Source organism: Schistocerca gregaria, chromosome 5 (genome assembly GCF_023897955.1).
Source record: "Schistocerca gregaria isolate iqSchGreg1 chromosome 5, iqSchGreg1.2, whole genome shotgun sequence".
Lineage (NCBI taxonomy): Eukaryota > Metazoa > Arthropoda > Insecta > Orthoptera > Acrididae > Schistocerca > Schistocerca gregaria.
In genome coordinates this window covers 157,320,991-157,344,705 of record NC_064924.1, presented here as the reverse complement: position 1 = coordinate 157,344,705, position 23,715 = coordinate 157,320,991, and the positions used below count along the sequence as shown (strand labels likewise).

General features: G+C 38.9%; 1 protein-coding gene across 13 annotated transcripts in view; it reads left to right on the top strand.

Moving 5' to 3' along the window:
* The window catches only part of LOC126272805 (protein grainyhead), a 290,734-nt gene extending 267,449 nt beyond the window's left edge, over positions 1–23,285 (top strand). For 6 of the 13 annotated variants that reach the window (XM_049975984.1, XM_049975980.1, XM_049975979.1 and 3 more), the window contains exons 10-15: positions 12,576–12,755; positions 14,518–14,570; positions 14,657–14,788; positions 17,291–17,486; positions 20,105–20,169; positions 20,531–23,285. In XM_049975984.1, coding sequence (XP_049831941.1) covers positions 12,576–12,755; positions 14,518–14,570; positions 14,657–14,788; positions 17,291–17,486; positions 20,105–20,169; positions 20,531–20,660 — 756 coding nt within the window. In that variant the 3' untranslated portion in view covers positions 20,661–23,285. Of the gene's footprint in view, positions 1–12,575; positions 12,756–14,517; positions 14,571–14,656; positions 14,789–17,290; positions 17,966–20,104; positions 20,170–20,530 lie in introns of those variants that run through there. The other 7 variants (XM_049975986.1, XM_049975987.1, XM_049975991.1 and 4 more) reach the window with 4 other exon arrangements.
* Positions 23,286–23,715: the final 430 nt, after the last annotated feature.

Sequence of the window (23,715 nt, the reverse complement as noted above, 5' to 3'; positions counted from 1 at the left end):
TGTGGCATGAGATTTACTGTCCTGACAAGCATTTTACTTTGGCTAGGGAACTGGAACGGAACTCAGCCTCGGGAGGAAACTACTTTTAAGAGATATAGTGACTCTGGTTAAATAAGTCGAAATTAACCGGCAAGAGAACTGCGTGCTGTTAACGAGTCCACCCAGTACTGCTGTGCAGTGTCGCCATAGGCAGAGGATAAAGAGCAGTAGGACAGCCAAATTAACCTCTTCGCCGTTTTTCAAAATTTTCACTTTCTTAATTTCCTAAACTGGTTCTTTGGCGTCACTACTCCATTTTCTCGCGAAATCGAAACTGAACAAACATGACTGTTAAGTCTATACTTCCTTTTTTTCCCCCCACCTTCGTTTCGTGAGCACGTCCATTAGTTTGCTCATAGTGAGTATGAAGGGGGCAATCTGTATTTACTTTCTTAGAAGAAAAGCTTCTTAGCCAAGATCGCAATAAAACACCGTATCGTGGGTAACCGGTTTTGGTAAACTGTGTTACCATCATCAGATCTTCGTACAGGTTATAATAAACAACTTTTGTGTTCATCAGGTACAAGGTGTTTTTTAATAACCTATACGAAGATCTGATGACAATAACATAGTTTGCCGAAACCGTTTATCCACAAAAAGCTTCTTAGCCAAGATCGCAATAAAACACCGTATCGTGGGTAACCGGTTTTGGTAAACTGTGTTACCATCATCAGATCTTCGTACAGGTTATAATAAACAACTTTTGTGTTCATCAGGTACAAGGTGTTTTTTAATAACCTATACGAAGATCTGATGACAATAACATAGTTTGCCGAAACCGTTTATCCACAATACAGCGTTTTATTGCAGTCTTGGCTAAGAAGCTTTTCTTCCCCTAAAAAACTTTTTTAATCAGTGTCTTAAAAGACATGAGGTTCTAGCCTTGTGAATATCGCACGCGCGTGGCAATGTACAGTTGACGACGAGCAAAACACAAAAGGACATAAATTGTGAACATTGTCTTAACGGCTTCAGTCGTCAAAAAAAGAACTTCGCTGATAAAATCTCAGTATTGAGTTGCTCATGAAGATCTTATTTCGAACTGGTCCCCAACAGCGTCACACACAGCTTGCATTCGTGGAATCAATTCTCAAAAACGAGTTCCTGCACTCTCAAGGAAATCGCTTCTCTTACCAGTGTGAATTCTCAGATTTACACGAAAGTGCGGTTTAGGAGCCGGCCACTGTAGCCGAGCTGCTCTAGGCACTTCAGTGCGGAACCATGCGGCTACTACGGTCGCAGGTTCGAATCCTGCCTCGGGCATGGAAGTATGTGACGTCCTTAGGTTAGTTAGGTGTAAGTAGTTCTAAGTCTAGGGGACTGATGACCTCAGATGTTAAGTTCCACAGTGCTTAGAGCCATTTTTTTTGCGATTTAGGAGCTAGATGACCTAGGAAAAAGGACGTAACGTTGACTTAAGTTTTTTGCCTTATCAATTTCTGTACACTACTCCACGCGCGTGTCCTATTGTTTGTTTGTGAAAAATTGCTCCGTTAACTGTTTTCAGTCACGAGCAAGTGCGCCGTATTAACTGAAAGATGGATATACGTTAAAAGAGGATTCCGCAAGCCTATTAAATTTTTCTAGCGTCGGCCTTGTGTTGACCTTACATGGAGCAGAAGGTTCTTCAAAACATACCCTCCTAATATCTAACGTAGAATGTAATGTCCAAATTAAAAGAAGAATTTTTTCCGTCAGCCACGTGTCCGGAAGTAAGAACTAAGTTGATATGGTAATGGCCACGTACCTATGCTTCGTAACTGTATTTAGTAGTGAAACATCGAAGCTCCATACTAACATAAATCGTATCTTCCGCGATTGCAGGCAGATTTACCGATGCAACCGGCAGCCAAAACGAGATAGCTCCTCGTGGTGGTTTCCACTGTGTGTCTCCCACGTGTTTTAGGACAACTCCATCAACATATTCAGCCACATTGTCAACTTTTCTGCACAGTTTGCGAACAACAAGGCAAAACATAATGGATGGCATTTCGGGGGAAGAAAAAAGAATAACCGACACCAGATTCATATTCTGGGGGCGCGTAATTTTACCAACATCGGTACTTGTTTCCAAGAGAGCCATCAGATCGCTATCCGGTTTCAAAGAATGTCGCTGCGCAGCCCATAATTCGGCTTAAATTCCCCTGGGAATTCGGCTCGGCGAAGCAATACTTATTCGGGAGGAAGGAACGTCGCCTTTTTACGGAGTGCTTATATCGGCTCATCTGGCAGTGCGTAACAGAGCGACGACAAGCGTCACGTGTGCTGCGTGCGCCTCACACACACCGCGGCCATTGGCCGTACTCGCCATAAATCCCACGTTACGTCTCTCGCAAGGCGCCCGTCTCGCGGCTGCAATTTCAGTGTCTCCTAATTGGGCAGTAAATCGTGGCCAACAAAGACGACGAATTATTAGACGCGGGGGCTTGCCGTTATCCTCGCGGCCAGCGGGGGCATTAATCTCCGCGATCGGGCGACGCGTTTGTCGCGTACCGGAGGGCCAATGGCCATTGCTAGCCGGGAGTCCTCCGAAAACGTCGTCCACCTCGGTACAAGTTAGACGCTGTGGGCCGCTAAACGCTGACGCTCTGACCGTGGGAGATTCGAGGACGCAACGCGATGTGTTCGTTCAAAGGAACAGTGTGGCTTATACACACAATGTTAACTAGATCAGTAGAAGCTGAATTTAGGAAGTCCCCGCGGTAATTAGAGGGCCTCACGTTGGTTGGTGATCTGAAATCGGATGCGGATTTTGACGTCTCTTTCACAGGGCAGAAAAGAGATCTGAACTCTGATGTGCAGTTCTGTGTTGTCAGATGATCGCCCGAACTGTTTAAAATTGCGCATACAGTGTGGGAATTATTGAACTGTATGAAATAAAACCGTCATAACTTCTGAACGGTTTGCGTTAGGAGTTCGAACTGCATGGTTGGCCGCGGGGCATCATGGGAATTAATACGCGTATGCAATAAAAATGCAGTAAATGAAGCAGGCAAAAAGGAGTACAAACGTCTCAAAAATGAGATCGACAGGAAGTGCAAAATGGCTAAACAGGGATGGCTAGAGGATAAATGTAAGGATGTAGAGGCTTATCTCACTAGGGGTAAGATAGATACTGCCTACAGGAAAATTAAAGAGACCTTTGGAGAGAAGAGAACCACGTGTATGAATATCAAGAGCTCAGATGGCAACCCAGTTCTAAGCAAAGAAGGGAAGGCAGAAAGGTGGAAGGAGTATATAGAAGGTTTATACAAGGGTGATGTACTTGAGGACAATATTATGGAAATGGAAGAGGATGTAGATGAAGACGAAATGGGTGATACGATATTGCGTGAAGAGTTTGACAGAGCACTGAAAGACCTGAGTCGGAACAAGGCCCCCGGAGTAGACAACATTCCATTAGAACTACTGACGGCCTTGGGAGAGCCAGTCATGACAAAACTCTACCATCTGCTGAATAAGATGTATGAAACAGGCGAAATACCCTCAGACTTCAAGAAGAATATAATAATTCCAATCCCAAAGAAAGCAGGTGCTGACAGATGTGAAAATTACCGAACTATCAGTTTAATAAGTCACAGCTGCAAAATACTAACGCGAATTCTTTACAGACGAATGGAAAAACTGGTAGATGCGGACCTCGGGGAGGATCAGTTTGGATTCCGTCGAAATGTTGGAACACGTGAGGCAATACTGACCTTACGACTTATCTTAGAAGGAAGATTAAGAAAAGGCAAACCTACGTTTCTAGCATTTGTAGACTTAGAGAAAGCTTTTGACAATGTTGACTGGAATACTCTTTTTCAAATTCTAAAGGTGGCAGGGGTAAAATACAGGGAGCGAAAGGCTATTTACAATTTGTACAGAAACCAGATGGCAGTTATAAGAGTCGATGGGCATGAAAGTGAAGCAGTGGTTGGGAAAGGAGTGAGACAGGGTTGTAGCCTCTCACCGATGTTATTCAATCTGTATATTGAGCAAGCAGTAAAGGAAACAAAAGAAAAATTTGGAGTAGGTATTAAAATTCATGGAGACGAAGTAAAAACTTTGAGGTTCGCCGATGACATTGTAATTCTGTCAGAGACGGCAAAGGACTTGGGAGAGCAGTTGAACGGAATGGACAGTGTCTTGAAGGGAGGATATAAGATGAACATCAACAAAAGCAAAACGAGGATAATGGAATGTAGTCAAATTAAATCGGGTGATGCTGAGGGAATTAGATTAGGAAATGAGACACTTAAAGTAGTAAAGGAGTTTTGCTATTTAGGAAGTAAAATAACTGATGATGGTCGAAGTAGAGAGGATATAAAATGTAGACTGGCAATGGCAAGGAAAGCGTTTCTGAAGAAGAGAAATTTGTTAACATCGAATATAGATTTAAGTGTCAGGAAGTCATTTCTGAAAATATTTGTTTGGAGTGTAGCCATGTATGGAAGTGAAACATGGACGATAACTAGTTTGGACAAGAAGAGAATAGAAGCTTTCGAAATGTGGTGCTACAGAAGAATACTGAAGATAAGGTGGATAGATCACGTAACTAATGAGGAGGTATTGAATAGGATTGGGGAGAAGAGAAGTTTGTGGCACAACTTGACTAGAAGAAGGGATCGGTTGGTAGGACATGTTTTGAGGCATCAAGGGATCACAAATTTAGCATTGGAGGGCAGTGTGGAGGGTAAAAATCGTAGAGGGAGACCGAGAGATGAGTACACTAAGCAGATTCAGAAGGATGTAGGTTGTAGTAGGTACTGGGAGATGAAGAAGCTTGCACAGGATAGAGTGGCATGGAGAGCTGCATCAAACCAGTCTCAGGACTGAAGACCACAACAACAACAACAACATGCATGCATGCGACGAACCCCACTTTCGTTTGGATTGGTTCGCTAATAAGCAAAATTGGCGCATTTGGGGGACTGAGAATCAGCATTTCGCGATCGAGAAATCTCTTCACCCTCAAAGGGTGACTGTGTGGTGTGTAATGTCCAGTCATTGAATAATCTGTACGATATTCCGTGATGGCACGGAAGGTTTTGGAAGATGATTTCATTTCCGTTTTCCAAAGCGACCTTGATTTCGACAAGATGTGGTTCAAGGCGGAGCTCGACCCCATCGAGACGGGAGAGTGTTTGATGTCCTTCAGGAGCACTTTGGGGACCGCAGTCTGCCTCTGGGGTACCCAGAGGTCACTGGCGTGGGCCTCTATTGGCCGCTGTATTCTCCGGGTCAGAACACATGTGACTGCTTTTTGTGGTGTTATATGAAAGACAATACCGCAATACCCACAATGCCTAGGCTGAAAACAACCACTCAGGAGGTCAACGACAGCATCGATGTTCCCTTCACTTCAGCGAATCATGCAGAATTTCGCTACTCGTCTGCGCCACATCATCGCCAATGGTGGCAGGCATCACGAACATATCATAATCTAAATCCGAATAGCTGTAGTGACGTCTACATATTGAATAAACTGTGTGCGCGCGCGCCTTAGTTTGTAACTAACTTACGTTTTTTTTTTTCATATAGTTCAATAATTGTCACCCTGTACTAGACATACTGCCATGGGAGAACATCCGCTAAGTCACAACTTGGACGAAAGTGCGTATTCAGCGATCGTGACGGGCGGTCATTGAGAAAGATTGTGGCGAAATGCAAGAGAATGACAGCTGCAAAAGTCACTATAGAACCTAATGTCGCACTTGCGAGCCCTGTCAGCGCCAAAACAAGCATAAGCAGCGGATTTCAATGCGAGCTGAAATTCCAAAAATCACTCGTCCGTGATTCAAATGCCCGCAACAGGAAAAAGTGGTACCAAGTTGGAATATGGAGTAATCTAAGTAAGTCATTTGGTCAGATGAGTCTTGTTCCACACTGTTTCCAGCATCTAGTCGAGTTTAGTTCCCAAGAGTGAAACATGACGAGTGTTCGGTAGTGATTTGGGCAGCCAAATCGTGGTATTCCATGGGCCCCATGCTTACTCTGCAAGGTCGCATAACAGGCCACAACAGTCATCATATCTCAGTATTATTGACCCTCTGTTGTCTGCTTGGGAGAGAAGAGAGCGTGATCGCTGTCTGCCTCCATCATCGTTATCTATATTTGCCACTATTTTGCAGCAGTATTTATCCAATCCGAGACGATTGGAAGTTGTTTCGAATGCCGAATGGTTTCATACACCGTATTAGGCTTGGTAATGTGTCGTGTTTTGTGTGTTTCCATATTTTGTCAGTCCCCTGTAGCTATTGGTGTAGATAAACTACACATGCACTAAAAGTCCTTCTGCAGATGCGAGATGCGAGATGCGAACAGTGAATAGCAAACTTACCACAATGAAACTACTGTTACGTTAAACGACTATTCGTCAAATATGAGCCGGCAGAAAAAGGAATCCCGTCAAAGGGAAAGATAAAAATTATGGTTATTCTTCTCCCTGTTTGTTTGAGATAGATATGGCAGTGTTATCATCTCCAGCTATAAATGACTTGGAAAGAAGTGGGTAAAGTAAAATATATCGGTCTGAACGTTAGTTAATTCCCTACCAAGTTTTCCAACATTTATGCGCACGCTCATATAGAGTAAGAACGAGCGACAGTGATTGTATCGCAGGTACATGTTACAACCGAAGAAACAGCAGTAAAACCAAGGACCTCGTTTTGCTTTTCAGTAACATCTAAGACATTAAAAACGGTCAAATGTTGTTCTCAAGACCTTTATTTCCGCTCTAAGTGAACTAGACGTTTGTGCGATTTGCGTGGAAGGCAAACAGTTCGCGAGCTGACCCTTCTTCGGCATTAAATGTAAATTGCGACACCAGGAGAGTATTATCAGACAATGTTGAAGTTGCTACCGTAAAACTGGACCATAAATGCAGAAAAGTCTAGTGATCCAGGCGTCGCACGATTTGAATTATTCGCCTAGTACTGGTGCTTTCTATGTACTTTGTTGACCAATTAAGATATCCTTTCGGTCGTGTGACACTGTAAATAAAACTTCCTCCAAGCAAGCCATTTCAGTTCACCGCTTCTTTTGCGAATGCTGTTACGAACGGACACAACAAGGTAAAAGATTGCGTGGCAAGCTACGCGCATCAGGCCATCGTCGTTAAAGTTTACAGCACCGAAGAGGTTTATTGTTTTATAACGATAGGTGCTGCATCCCCGTTGCTCTCTCAGAAATGCTCGTTACAGTGCGAATTTAGTAACAGCCTAAGAACAGTTTTCGCGGCGTTGTACTCAAACAGGTCTTCGTTCGCGTTGATATTTTGATGACGAAGACGCATTCTATGTTTACTGAGAACTGTTAAACACCCACGTAGGAGGCCTTCAACTCTGTAATCAGTGCGCCAGTAAAGTGTTTCTGGTTACTAATTAAGCGTTATATTCGGGGCGAGACTATAGTTACTGAAAGCGTGGTAATTTCTCCGATTTCTCCGCTTTCGTTAGCGACCGATGTTTTATCATTTAACAAAGCCCCTATCTCCGGACAGCTTCAGTCCTATTTTAATGAGAGTATGCGAAGAACAAACTAACTCCTGCAGCATAGTTATCTTATTTCTGTTCAGCACGGATCCTCGACTTGGAGGGCAAACGAACAATGCCTCGGAATCAGACGATCCCCGCAGGTCTGTTTCGCCATTCCTCAATTAATAGACATAGTTAAGTCCGCACAAGACAAAAAAGAAATAGATCCTGGTTTAAGTTTCGCTCATGACAGTTTCAAATGTGCGACTGTGTATATCTGTGCCTTCTTCAGAGAACACTATGTTACTAGAGATATCTCTGTTGAGATATGTTTTATCCTCTAGCACATAAGAATTAATTGAATGAACTAGTTGTAAAATGGTACCAATAAGCATCCTATCGGCTTCGTAAATTAAGAGATTTAGAGAGCTTAATGTTTTCATCCGATGAACAAATAATCTTCAGCTATGTTTTACACATTCAATTCAACAAGAAATTGCTGACACATTTGAGACGTAACTCATGACTTTGGTCCACAGTCCAGTGACAAGCGCATGGTCTATCTTGATAGCTACGTATTGAAGAGGAAAAGTACGTCCATCTTAGAAATTCGAACCTTCCACTCTAGGGTCATAGACTAGCGCCGTTGCTCGGAAGACCGGGCTGAACAAAAACTGAAAGGAAAAGTAATTGTGATTCTAGCAGATTCTACGCTTGGTAACCGCTTAACGTGCACAGTTACTTCACGACACCCATCTGCTGATGAAAACGCTAAATTATTTATTTCCCTTTTGCTTCCAGAATGGAGGGAAATGGCGCACTGTTCAAAGCAATGGACACTCATTCGGGACGTGTAAGATTGCATTCCAGATTTAGGTTTTCCACCGATATCTTATACCTCTTCAGGCACATGCCAGGATGGTTCTTTCCGAACAGCCATTGCCAAATCTTGCTCCGTTATTGTTCCGTTCTACTAACTTGATCGTCAACTTATTATTTAAACTTTTGCTTTTCTCTTTTGATGGTAAGTACTAGCAAGAAAGACAACCACACTGTAAGTAACTTTACAGCATCTGTCTCACGCACCAAGTTTTCCATCTGTCTTCTGTAAACTCTGACAAGTCTATATTTGTTAAACTGTACAGGCTAAAATAAACAAAGCACCTCTTTCATCTGCCGAAGTGATAGCGAAGAGAAAATGTATTAGGGTGTTGGTTCAAGCTAGTTTCATGGTGTTCCGAAACAATGAAACTAGGAATTGAGAAATCTTACATTCTAATGAAGTAGTAATTTTGTGGTTGGGAACGTCGACAGAGCATGCACATTAGTTTCACATTCAGAGAGATAAGGGAGCCATTCTCTCTCTCTCTCTCTCTCTCTCTCTCTCTCTCTCTCTCTCTTTCTCTCTCTCTCCCCTTTTTTTAAATATAATATCTTCTAACAAGAGACGTACACAGCGCAGCTATATGTATGGTATGAATCACAGGAATGCTGATTTCAGGGACCTCCATTGTTCGTCACGTGTCTGAGGAGAATTCCTGTAGGCGCGGGAATGTAATTAACTTAATGGCCCTTTGTAATAAATTGTTTGGGACCGACAATTTTTGTCGTACTTTCTCCACTACCAGTGCGTTTCGGGTAGAAAAGCTCAGAGCAAGCAACCATAGGATAGGTAGAGGGGTGGGGGGTTGGGGGAGGAGGGGCGCGGGCGAGTGGAGTATCAGGTGCGGTTTCTCCAAATAATTCGGGAGTAAAGAGACAAGTTTAGTGGCGAAGCGCGGAGAAATCAGATAAACAGCGGCGTACTGCCGGGGGAAACGTGGCGGCTGCGAAGGAAACGAGGGAAATTAAAAATACTGTTTACTGGCCTGCCGGCGCCCATTGTCCGAAGGTGGTAGCGGCCGGCCGCTCGCTTCACAGACTTAATGCTGCGGCCACTAACCGGAGGAACAGAGTACTCTCCTGAGAGGAGGGTGCCATGACTGTTGGCGACCCGATGGCAGTAAGCGATAACAACTCTCCGAGACGACGCGCCAGGACAAAGAGGTAGCGACGCTTAACCGCACTGATACCAGATCAGTGGTTCCCAACATGGAGGTAATCACCACTGAAAAGGTAAAACAAACTTCCGCAAGTGTAGAAACCAAAAGACTTCCCTTGTGTCTCGGCCAGGAAGCTATTTTTAAAAGAGCATTATTATTATCATCATCATCTAAATCAAATGTTCAAGAGATTATCCAGAATGTTTTGAAGAAGAAAAAAGGGTGTGAAAGGTTTGTCCCGGACACGTTGACTCTTGAGCAAAAACTACTACGCATGCGCGCCAGCCGCGACTTGACTGAAACGCAAATCGCAGGCAACTCGTTTCTGGGAAAAATCATCACGGGCGACGAGACTTGGCGTCATCAATATGAAAAACTCCACTGCCTGCATATTGTGAGAATGCAGTACCAAATCCGTGCACAAGAACTGGTCGCTGAACAAGTCCAGTAAATCACGAATCACAAAACCAGAAGCGTTAAATTGCTTACTCTCAGACAGTTATTAAGGAACAATGAAGGGCAGTGAACGCTGCTTGAGGAACGCCTTGTGTTTCGCTTACCTTCATCTTCTTTGTTTGTTTTTTCTTTTTTTTTTTCACCTCCAGAGTATCTTTACCGCAGCAGCCAGCTTCTATCACCTCCCCTTCCGACCCCAAAACAATTATTGGCAGGTATCCGAGGGTATAATATGTAAAAGCAAAACGCCCGAGCACAAAAAAGCGATGGCTGAGATAAAGCGATCTCTCAGCGTTAGATCGAGCCCACAGCAAGTGGCGATTTCACGGGCAATTTGTTGTCCTGAGTACACGGAGAGCTGAATCGGCTCCGGCTTAATGAAGGCCGATGGTGCCTTATGAATTCTGGCCGACGGCTACCGTCATCACTTTAGATTTCTTACTTCCTGACCATCCCTAACACTTACCCATCGACTCTATCAACACGCTTGTTTCTTGTGTGTGTGTGTGTGTGTGTGTGTGTGTGTGTGTGTGATTTTTATTTTCGTTTGCTTTGCGCTTTGATTAGCCCACCGCAGCGTGGCACAACAGTAAGTCAGTCGAGAAAGCCGTTACGTCGCTTTACTAATCTTACAATCTGGCCCCACTGGGTCTCCTGTGGTTCATATCAAAATGATTTGGCATTTTGCCTCCATTATCAATTAGTTTCTCGGAATGTTCACAACTTTTGTTAAATACAGTCAACTCAAGTAGCATGCAATCTACTGAATTGTACAAAAGGGAAATTGAGTATATGGTTTCACATCATGGCCGTCATAGTGCAAACCTTTCAGTGTTTATTGCAGTTTCACAGCAAGTTTCTAGCAGCAGCTTACATTTCAGTTCTAAAATGTGCTTAGTTTAAAGTGTTTTTCACTTTTTTTTAACTTGATGTGAAAACTTAATCTGGTACCGGTGACGATGCTGACTTGTGTGCTCCCGAAATCGTTGCACTAATAACAATGTAGTACTTCCCAACAAAATGCCCACGATCATAAAAAATAACAAGCGGAAGACTGTGTTTTCGTTCTAAGCACTTCTGTAAGTTGAGATCGTCATTTTTCTCAGTAAACGATTCAAACAACCCGAGAGATAAGCCGTCAATGGGATTGACACGAAAGCAAACCCTGTGTGGTGCGCTATAAAGTAATGTAAAAGTTGTTCATATTGTAGGTTTTCTTGTCAGTGAAATGTTTACCTGGCCATATTATGGAGGAGGAAATAGCTGACTTCCATAGGCGGCTTAGCTACGGGCTAAGTGGAAGACAAGAAAGCTTAAGCTCTTATCTTCTGCCCATTACGTAATCCTTTACTAGCAGCTTTCTTTCTTTTTTTTCCAAAACTGACAGTTGAAATATACATCCTGCAATTACTGCTTTATTATTGTCCTTCCAATATAAATTGAAGGAAAGCACTATTTCTGCCCGATTTTCAACCTCCATAGCATGGGCGTCCGCAGAAATTTTTCGGAGAGTTGTAAAATTCAATTTTTTATATAAATGTTTCGAGACGTGACATTCAATACGATCCTAATTTTATAGGTGGGGGAGGGGGGGGAGGAGGAGATTGTGCCATTGCCCCTCCTTGCGAACACCTGTGCTCCGTAGTGGAACATTCCCATTTGTGTGGTGCGCTATTCTTGGCTCTGTGTGACACACGAAAATGTGAATGTAACACGATACATTCATTCTTAAACTTAGTTTTCAGCCTCCTATATAGAGTACAAACCCAGCGCGAGCTATAAAATGCATGTTAACTGCAACAAATTATTTTGATCCATATGCGAGTAACTACTGAATGCGAAAAAACTGTATAACGAAAGGTAAGTGCAAGTTTAACAACTTACCTCGTTTCGAACTAAAAGCTGAATTTTTAAATTCACTCACGTTTACAAGACTGCCTCTTCATTTAAAAATTCGCGTAATGAACAAATTGTACTATGTGAAATATTATCCATGTCGCTGTAAGCAGCATTTTTGGGTATTTCGATAGGATTTATTCGCCAATCTGGTTTTCAACACTAAAATCAACAGAATCTTTCTAAATTGGGACATGAAGCACCCATGTTCAGCATAGGCAGACTATAGAATGTGCTGAGTGTCGAAAGGCATATTAACGAATGTGGACTGCTCTCTTTTGGGTGCACCTGGGATAAAGGAAAAACATTTAGGGTTTAACGTCCAATTGACAATGAGGTAATTAGGGATGGATCACAAGCTCAAATTGTTACAAGGATGGGGAAAGATATCAGCTGTGGGCTTTGAAAGGAAACACAAGACAATCACGGATGTGAGGTGCAGATAAGAGATGTCATCCAAACTGTGCTACTCACTGTACCACTTAGCTCGGTATGCTTTTTGGAGTTTTGTCCAACTTGAGTAGCATCCATCTTAGTTCAGTACAGGATGTTCTGTACCTGCTAGTAAGGGATGATCACCAAAACTTTGATCAATACTTATAATGTATTTTAGCATAGCCGTATTGTGCCTGACAGCTGAAGCCCTGTCCGCACTAATGGTAATGATCATATTTCTTTCTCACAGGGAGCGGAAAGGAAGACGCGAGATGAGGAGCGGCGGGCTGCCAAACGCAAGATGACGGCAACCGGCCGCAAGAAGCTGGACGAGCTGTACCACCCACCCGCAGACCGTTCAGAGTTCTACAGCATGAGCGACCTTGCCAAGCCACCGGTGCTCTTCACGCCTGCTGAAGACATTGACAAGGTATGGTGTTACTATCACAGCTTTACTTCTGACTTAACACAGTTGCATTGCAGCAAGCTGCAGAGGAAATACGTTTCCCAAATGAGTAGCACATTGTAGGAGTACCAGACTCTTCTCTATTTCTGTGTTACAATCACTGCATTGCCAAAACACATATATTTCATGTGGGTAGTATACTGTAAGAGTACCCCTCTTCTGATACAAAAACCACCTTATTAGATCCACTGCAGCATCCAGATTAGTGTGTCCATCTTTAATGCTGTTGGTGTACCTTCCTTTCTATATAAATTGGTGAAGTTCTTTTCCTCTCTTCTCCACCAATTGACACCCCCATGGAGTTAGTAAATACTACTCATTGTAGAAGCTCCTATATTGCCGAGGATATACTTTGTGGGGAGAAAAAAAGCCTCACCCATCTGAAACTGTAGTCAAAGTTTGTTCAAGAGTCCATCTTGTGTAGAATCATCTAGCTCTAGACTTGTTCCTCCTCCACTGTATGCCACACTCAAAAACTCCCTCACAAGTGTACTTCAAGTTACACTGGTACAGGTTTTACAGAGAATGGTAGTCCACTCTTCACAAAGAGAGGTAATTCCCTTTTAGTGCAACATGAGAAGCAGAATGTCAAGTGACACCAATGTCTGTACTGGATTGCACGCAGGATCAGTATGTATACAATTGAACTACTAGGATACTGTACTGTCACTGGTTCCTCTGCAGTATTCAATCATAATATGTTCCTCAATTGAGAATCCTCCCAAATGTGAACTCCGTACATAAATAAATTTGTTGTTGTCAAAATGCTTCACAGCAGCTGAAATTGAACTTCATCAAAAGCTTTAATGGCCCATCAGCAGTGAATTGTACAAAGATAGGAAAGGCAATTGGCAGAGTACTTTTTGGCCCCTGCCTTTGCCTTGATTGATTTAAGAAAACTATGAAAACTCTATATATGTGTGGCTGGTTGGGGATTTGAACCTCAGTTCTCCTGAACACAAATACAGCCTCTTAACCACTGCACTAACTCAGTTGGTGCAAACTTAATGGTTTTTATGGACAAAGCATGACTGAAGGTGTGCATTAATGATTCACATGTTGAAAAATAAAGTGAAAACATTTGTGGCAATGTACGTAAAGGTACGATATGAGCAACAAATGATGAAATCATTCAGAAAATTGATGACATTACTGCATGCAGAAAAAATGATGTAAGGAATATGTGGGGCTTTTGCAGAAATTTAGGCATGAAACACATATATTCATGAATTTCCTCCATATCATACTCAGTCCCTATGGAACACACAAAATTTTAGAACATTAGGTACACTCAATAGGTACACTCTGGCACACAGTTTTGTGGAGTACATAACTACAGAAAGTTCACAATGAATGTATATTGCTGACTGCTTAATAGAAAATAGGGGATCACTGAATCTAGTTAATGGGAAACACTAAGAATATGTTTCATAATTTAAAAACATTTGCAAGACATGTTGAAAAACTATTTGACACTATACAAATGCAGAAACAATTTGACACAGCACAAACATTAATTTAAAAAACAATTCCCTTTTCTCTAGATTATTTGTGAACACCATTTTGAGTCAAATCTTATTCAACTTCGAAATGGTATTTTAACATAATTATGTACTATCTATGATCCAGAATGGTTCTGAAATATTTCAAGGATGACAGCTGTCACTAATTATAAGACTTATTCTGTTCATATGCTATGCATATTAACATGAACTCTCTTTTGCAGCTGGCCTCAATCGAGTTGGGTGGCTTCTACAACCACGACACAGATGGCTCAAGGTAAGTGCAAGAAAGCTTGTGGTTGTCTGTGCATGTGCTGCTGGCTGTTGTGTGGGGTGTTAACTTGTGAACTCTGTGTGCTTTAGCCTGTCGAATGGTGAGGCAGGTTCCCAGCACGGGCTTGGGAAGCAGAGCTCGCCCTTCCTCCTGCACCCGAGCAAACCGAGCACCACGCCGACTCTCAAGTTCCACAACCACTTCCCTCCGGATGCACCTGGGTAAGGCTCAGGGGACCCTGCTTTGCACGACAATGCCTATTGCTGCTGCTGCTATTGCTGATGATGCTGCACCTTCCTGGGGATAGAACACACACTCCATTGCAATTTCTGCCTGTGCTTGCGATAAAAAAATTTGGCTGTTTCTATCCAAAGGGCCTGCATCACCAGTGGTTGTTTCTTACAACAAAACACTAAAATCCTACACAACTGCCTGGGAAGGGAAGTAGTGCAGTATATGTGCACCTTCTGGATATGTCTTTGATATTCGTTGTGGTTTTGGTGCCTATTTCATGAAGTGAAATGTTGAAAATAATGTAGAGAATCACTTCTTTGGAAGCTATGATGACATTGCATTGGTAGGTGATTCTTAATCACATAGGAATATCTAAAAACATATAATCATCTGAGGAAACACCAGAAATGAGAACAATTAAACTATATATGTTCTATGTAAGAAATTCTATGTGGCAAGTTCTGTAATTTACTTGCCACATAAAAATTAAATACAGAATTAGCCACTGTACTTGTTAATTTGTTTTTGCCATTTGTGTGCACAACACAGGCTCAGTTTTGGAACATTCTGACTAAATTTTTCCTACCATCATCACACAGTTACATATGACACTGCATGTTCTGGTACACTTCGTGGGTTTTTGATTTTATGGTGATATACATTCTGCTACATTCTTATACAACTAAGTGAGTTTACTTCTGCTTTCTGCTTGAAATTTGCCTTTTAGCATATGACACATTGGTATTCTGATTTATCTTCTTTTCTCAATTTTCTTTGTCAGGATACTGGTAACTCTTATTTATCTTTTATCTTGCTATCCTGTCACTTCACTGATTATGGATTTCAAGCTGACCAATAGTCTGTGATCTGCATGGAGAACACATTTGGGAAAAATAGTTTAAGAAAGGGAAATCCATTTTCTTAGCATCCAGGATCAGTAGTATTTAGAGTAGCTCTAATTACTGGAATCAGATAGTTTTGCATGACAACTAATGTTGTTGCATAATTGCACATTATGTAATATCTTAGTCTGCAAGCCACATAAAAACAGTCCAGGGATATGATACAGGCATTAGGAACAGTGTAGGGTGTTTTCTGTTTTCTATGTTATATTTTATTTATCATGTTCAATAAAGTGGAAAAATCTGTTTTGTCCAGCTGTTTAAAGCAAAACCTAACACTTCACTTTGAGCCAAAAATGCTCTTTTGTAGAAGGAAGTATATTGTAGGTTATGGAGGTTGGATATGTCACAGAAAAGAAAAGCGGCCAGATGCATAAAAAGCATTAATTTTATTTCCAGTTGTCAGTTCACTAATTCCATAATGTAAATTATCCAGTAAGATGTGGCAGATGATTGCTTAAGTTGCTGTGTTATTGAGGTAGTACAAAGTAAATAAGATTGCAATGAATAACAGTGGGAATCAGCTTTCCATTTCAGTTCAACACAAAAAGCTTCTTTTGGATTCAGAAGAAATACAAATTTTTACAAAACAATGCCAGACAATGTCAGTGACATCACTTAGAACACTTACAAGAATGTAGACCTCTAAGTGTTGTAACAAATAAATGGAATCATAATTGTTATCCTAGGCAAGTTGAAAGAAAGCATGAACAACAGACTTCAGTAAAAAGGACAAATGAAAGAAGAGACAAAAATGTGAAGTTTGTAATCAATGTACTGCATGTCACACATGCAGCAGAACGATTGCAGGCAAGGGAAAAATATATGGAGACTGAAAGTTAGTAACACTATCCAAAATACTACATCTGTTTTTTTCACAACATTTGTTTAGCAAACTGTATGACAGAAAGTTTACAGTTTTATAAATAATTCCAAAGTAAAACAGAAGTGTACAATAAGAGGACTGAATGATAACTGACCAACTACAACTTCATATGTAGTGTGGTATTGTTGTGCGCTCTTCACTCCAGCACTAGTCTATGTTGCAAAAGTATCTTCCGCTTAGTAACTACTGCAACCTACATCCTTATGAACCTGCTTATTATGTTCAAACCTTGCTCTTCCTCTACAGTTTTTATCCCCCATTAGCAAATTGGTGATTTCTTGATGCCTCAGAAAGTTCCTACTAATCAGTCCCTCCTTTCAATAAAATTCTGCCATAAATTTCTTTTTTCCACAGCTAGAATTAAAGGAATAGTACAAAAATTACTCCTATAGAGTGAGCAAACAGTAAACAAATTTATAGATGAATTCCATTTCTAAAGTGAAGGCTGTTTTCCCTACTTGAAATTTTGAGAAACCTTACAATGTCATAAAAAAGATAACGTTTTTGGATCTTGGACCTATCTGCTTATGTTTAGGAATTCTTCATCTCCTTCAGTACAACTTACATAGTACATATTCTATGATGATTTGTTTTTGCTGAAAAGCATATGTCCACTACAAACACATGTATCTCCCATTGCTAACCTATTTCAGCTAAAGAAAAAATGTGCTCATTGGAAAATCTGTGTGATTCTGTTGCAGTGACAAGAAGGATGTAATGGATGGAGGAATGTCAACAGATGGCAGTGTGTTCTCAAATCCTCCTCTGAAGAGGCCCAAGCTGATGGCAGGTCCACCACTCAATGAAAGAGTCATGTTGTATGTGAGGCAGGACAATGAAGATGTCTACACACCACTACATGTTGTCCCTCCTACCACCTCTGGTCTACTTAATGCAGTTAGTACCAATCATTGTGCAAATTATTCTTGGGCTTCTACAGAACCAGAGTGGACACATGCACTGATATATGGCAACAGCCAGTGAGTTCCAGTTGCTCTGTGGTGTTGCTCAAAGAGTTATTTATCTTCTTAAGTGTCGCTAAATTATATATGGACACCAGACTTAGCATTCAGAAATTTCATAAGAAGATTGTGCAAGGTGTTTGATTAATTGCTCAGATATCATTACTTTTTCATACACATGCTGGAACATAATTTTTCACAAGTCACGTCCACTGTGTTTCTGAAACTGCCTTTACTTTTAAGTTCAAATGTTGTTTTGAAAATATTTCTACAAAATAGTAATCAAGCAGTGTATATATTGTATTCTGTGTTTGAATATTTTTTGTAGTTGTGAAGGATTTCTGGCACACTATATTCAATGTATTTTGCTGTATCAAGAAGCCTGGTACAATAAAATAAATTCATTCAATACATACAAAACACGTAGAAAGCAGCTTATTAGAGACTGTTAATCCCAGTTTTCACTAATCTAATGTTCATTTATTATACTGATGCTATTGCAGTTTACAGCATCAGAAGAAACCATTCACATTTTACAGATTAAAGTGTATGAAATGCAAACTGGGTTTATTATCAAAAGTCTTGTTTAGACTGCTTGTTACAGACTATGTTAATGTCCCTCCTTACCTTGAATCACAATGATTTATAGAATTTGCTGCTACCTTCGTACCATTTAGAATATTGGCATGTTTTGACACTCACAGAAAATTATTCATAAGCGTTCAGCAGCCATCATATCACTGGAGCATATTTTTAATGCAAGTTTAGTACCTGAACCAGTGAGTACTGTGGAATGGAGACCACTGAAAAAAGGAACTGCTTCTGTGGCTAACTTCAGCGATGGCGCTTTGTATCGTGACAATGCATAATTTAGAAATTAGTTTTTTGCAGTACCAATAACCACTAAGAATATGCAAAAATGATACTCATATTGCTATTAATCTGGTCACTAACAATTATGAAGTCAAGTTTAAGACTATAAACATTTCCATCACTAAGTACTTGGACTAATAGAAGCAAGTTCAGTGTGCAGTTATTTTACAGACAGTTATAGAAGGACGTATAGTTATTAATATTTGAAATAAGTAACAGGTTGGAGTTGCCAAAAACATGGCCTGAGAATACAGAGATTATTGCATATAACCATCCTCCTCCTGATCAATAAATGTTTGCTGTACATCACAATTTGCGAAGTACTTTTCATAATCTGCTTCATATTGCTTTAGACATTGCCATTAAGCCAAAACAAATACAAAAAAATCTCTCTATATAGTATTAAACAGTAGAAAAATTAAAAAGAGAGAGGTAGATATTAAATCAACAGAGGCCTATGGAAGTATGATTTTTTTTTCATTTGTCACTTGGTCATAAAAAGAAAAACATAATGAAAGACAATATGAAGTTTACAAGATTATTTATTTTTAATAGGCAATTTAAAGTACTAAATTGTTCCACTTCCATGATGACTTCATGGAAGATGTTACCACGTGCAACAATGACATCAAAGAAACATATGAAAATTGTCACAAATAAATGCAATCAAAACTATGTTTTGGTAAAACAAGGCTTAAAATCCAGTTGACGATATGGACTTAGGGGCTATTTTAGAAGTGAAACATGAAGAAGGAAAATATAATGAAACTGAAAATGTTAATGAATATAGGTAAAAGCACAGAAGACAAATCAGCATCTGCATATCAATCAAAAGCTTCTGTAACCTTTTTTCTTGGAATTTTAAGCAACTCTACATGACATAAATCACTGCATCAAAAACTAGAGACAATAGGAACATTCACAATCCGTAAGTGTATGATGTATTATAAAGAGAGTACTAATTCACAAACACAAAACATGTAAAACTAACTGTACCACCTTACATGTTTAGGGCATTTAACTACTCTTTTTCTTGAAATGTAGATATTGCACGTCTAAACAAAATAAATATTTTTCTTTGTGACAAGATGATAAATGGTACAAACAGAAGGCCACAGAGTTTGCTCTACATTAGTGTCAATGCACAATAACTATTGTGTTCTTGCACATACTGAGACAGACACACTATTGTATTAAACTCCGTTTATCTGCTTCACCTTGCAAGGAGGAACTTATTTTGTTGTGGCCAGGTGTCAGTATACAGCAAAAAACATTTTGTGTTCAATCAAGAAAACACTTCAATTTTAAAAGATTTAACAAAGAAAGAAACAAGAGTAAGGAAGTATCTCCTGACAACATTCAGTTACTATCTATAGTTTGCCATTAGTCCAACAATCTAGTCACTCTGGTAAGTGCATACTTTTGTACCTTGCATGTGTATTATATTAAATACTAACTTATAATATTACTGCATGCAGTGTTTTACACTGTGGACACAGATAGAGGGTAAATGGTGTACAGGAGCACTTTAACAGCTTTAAAACAATATCTGTAATAGCAATTAATGTACAGTGAAGCACTCAATAAACATAAAGTTCTTACCATTTACAACCCACTTTCCCAAATATCACTGCAGTTTTAAGGTCCAGTTACTATTAATATGTTTTCCTTATTTTACAGATTGAGAATAAGTACAAAATTTCTACTTCAAGCATTAGTAACTTGTATCGAAAAAACAAAAAAGGGTAAGTTTGCTCAGAAAACAGTATTTTTGTTCTTACGTAGTTAAGATATAATTTCATATTTATGTTTGAGCTCAGGTAGTGAGATCACACTGACAGTCAACTCTTACACAAACTATTCTTCAAGTAGAAATTTTGGACAATCAGGAATTGCTAATGTAGAGTTTAAAGTGAATCATAAGTAACAAATGGCTTCTACTAACAGATCATTAACCAATCATTTAAATTACTACCATATAGTGCACTGATGTACATACCTTTACTTTTAAAAAACAAGTTAACTAACTTCTCTTTTTCTATAGTTAACTAATGCTAAGTATTTGATTTTTCTGGTTAACTAAATGTGGGTCTTTTATTTTTACAGCATTATCGCCAAAATTGATGATGATATGCTAAAATATTATTGCAATGAAGATCTGTTTATAATGGAAATAAAGCAAGTGGATGGTGATGATTGCTTTGAAGTAACACTTGTGGAACTCATGGATCACTGATCCTCATCAGCAAAAAAATTCTTGATGAATTTTGCGCATCAGTCAGCTTCATATGGACACTATGATGACAAAAGTGCATTTAGCTGAACTGTAGTTACTGTTATTCGTGGTGAAACAACATTATATCTTGTGTAATTCACAATGGAAAACAGGAAGTGAGTGACTTGTCTCATGCAAAAACAACAGTGAAATTTATTTATTTTAATTTCAGTACCTTTCCCTTGAGTGAGGATTATGATAAACTGAGTAGACAAATAAATGAGCTCAGAGAAGACAGTGCATTTCATTGTGGGACTTAAGTGCTCAACACAACTGTGTTATCTGTGAGTGGACTTCAAAACTTGTAAGCATTTTACAAGCAGGAGCAATCATCAGAGAGTCACAAATACTTGTACAGTATGTTTGTGATTCTAGTTTATGAAGTGTTAATAAATGAAAATCTGAGATCTAAGCAAATTGATGTAATTCACATTAACATCAGAATCTAGATATACTAATATTGTTGTAAGAGTGTTTATAATGAATGACCTGTTTCAGGGTTTGTTGATCTCAAACACTACAAAATTTTTTAAAAATATGTTAATAAAATTACACAATTAATTGCTTAATCTGAAACTATGAGTACAAGAAACATTTTATATCCAAAAAATAAACTGAACTCTCCTTTCAGTAAAATAAAAATAAAACAGTTGTTGCCATATTGGTTCATAAATTTCACTTTCATTTCTCTTTTTGACCTTAATTCATAAATGAATACTGTGAAAAAATTGTGATAGTATATGCTATGCAAATAGAAATGAGAATATATTGATATCTCCTTAGCTGTATGATTTAGCAATTAAAAGAAACACATAACTTGAATTATATTCTGCATGTGTTACAGACTAACAACATTGTCTTCCATTGTAATTTTATTATAAAGTTTATCATCTTGTTAAATGTTATCTGTGGATAATTTTAATTAAATATTATAACTACTGTACAGTGAGTGTTAAAGTTCAGCTTTGCTAATTTATAATACTCCCTTTAAATTACATGGGAAAAGCAGAAACTACTCTTCTAATTTTGTTGTATCAGTGAACTATTTTTTGATAATTCTTGACAAATAGATTTTGTCATGAATTATTAACAAATTGATTCTTCTAGGTAACACAAAGTCAAGAACAGACTGTTGGTAATGTGACCAATGAACTAGTTTATAACTGAAACATACGTAATTGTAATCAGACAGTAAATATCATTTACAAACACAATGTTTTCCGAGTTTGAGAGAATGAGCAGTGGTAAAAATTTTGCACAAAAATAACAATTTTGTGGTTATTTACTGTCAAATTGTACACTATAACATGCAGAATAAAATATTTCAGCTTAAGGTTCAATCCTTAACAGGTCATGTGAATCGTGTCTGTTGCATGTGTCGCCATAGTTCATAATTAATGATGAAAAACAGTTTAATAATTACTTAAAATAGCCAGAATCAAAACTAAAAATTAAAACTTTTATATTATTATGCAGAACATGTGTAAAACAAAAGCTTTAAAAGTTATAGCAGCATTAGTTTTTTTTTCAGCTATTTCATGTCACTTAATAATATATTTGTCTTGCTTTGCCACTTTTCATACAGATAATTATAAATTTTACATGTTGACCATCAGTATTCCTTTTAATACACATGATAGGGTAGCTAAATGAAAAAAATGGCTTAAATAACATTCATGCAAATTTTACCATCTCCCAAATTCAGAAGAGAGTCTTTTTTTAATAGTTACTGCCAATATTTAAACCTTAGAATCATTACCTGCAATTTAAGTTTTTATTTTAATGAGGTATTAATTTATATTAGCAATTCTGTAGCCATATTTGAGTCTTGTAAGGCAGATTTTACATTTAATGTAAATTTCTACATTCTGTTACAAGTTAGGCATATTCAGAACACAATCTGTTGTAAATATTTCTTTTTCCTTTAAAACTATGATTCAAGGATAAGTAAATGAAGTGCCATTATGATTTGGTGTTAAGTCAAGACTGTGCAATGCACAAAAGTGCAAGGACATGATGGTTGTTAGCTGCCAAGCAGCAGGTTTCACTGTCCATCCATATTATTCTGAACATGTACAAATTTTATAATCAGATTTGACTAATACATATTTTATGTTGTAGCTGTCATTTAGGCACAGTTTCAAAGAAAATCATTTTGCATAATTCACATCAAATTGTAAATCACTTCCAGTTGTTTTCACACAATACATGACCCCCATACCCATAAATATTTTTGTACTGAAATGTGATAGCAAAGTAAAAGTGAGGACTGTGTGCTGTGACTTTTTAGATGTTTTTATGTATATGTGACCAAGTTGTACATGTTGTCAAATGTCTTTTTTATATATATTCAGTTATATTAAAGTAAGCTTAATGAAACCTGTGCTTTCTACATTTACATAATGTGTTCTAGAGTAAGGAACTTATTATTTAGTTTCAGATAAGAGAATCAAATATTAGAGCCATTCAGTATGGCTCACTGTGTATGAAATGTAATTACTTGTTATGGTATTGAGGAACACTTTGGTTGCTTTTTTATTGATAGTTGCTTTTGTACCAGATAAAGGTGCAAAATAAAGACTTTTTACTATTCATGAAAATTTCTGATTATGAAGTAACCTACCTCTGTGCCATTCAATTTCATGCCTCTACATCTGTTTTATCATGTTGTACCTGACAAGGAAAAATAGGCAAGTAGTAAGTTCAGAAAGCCTGGGTGGCAAATGATAGTGTTTCGTTTGTACCTAACATCAATACAATTTGTAATTTCTTATCAATTATCAAGTAAGATGGTGCAGGAGTTAACACACCAGATCCACATTCAAGAGAACTAGACTTCAAATCCCCATCAGTGGTTTCATTAGAAGGCGTAGAGCAAATGCCAGGAAGTGGCTTTGAAAAAGTCATAGCCTAGTTCTCTCTCCATAATTATCTAATCCAAGATTGTGTTCAGTCTCCAATGACACCATTATCAACAAGACATTGAACCCCTGACCAAATCATGCTTCTTCCACCT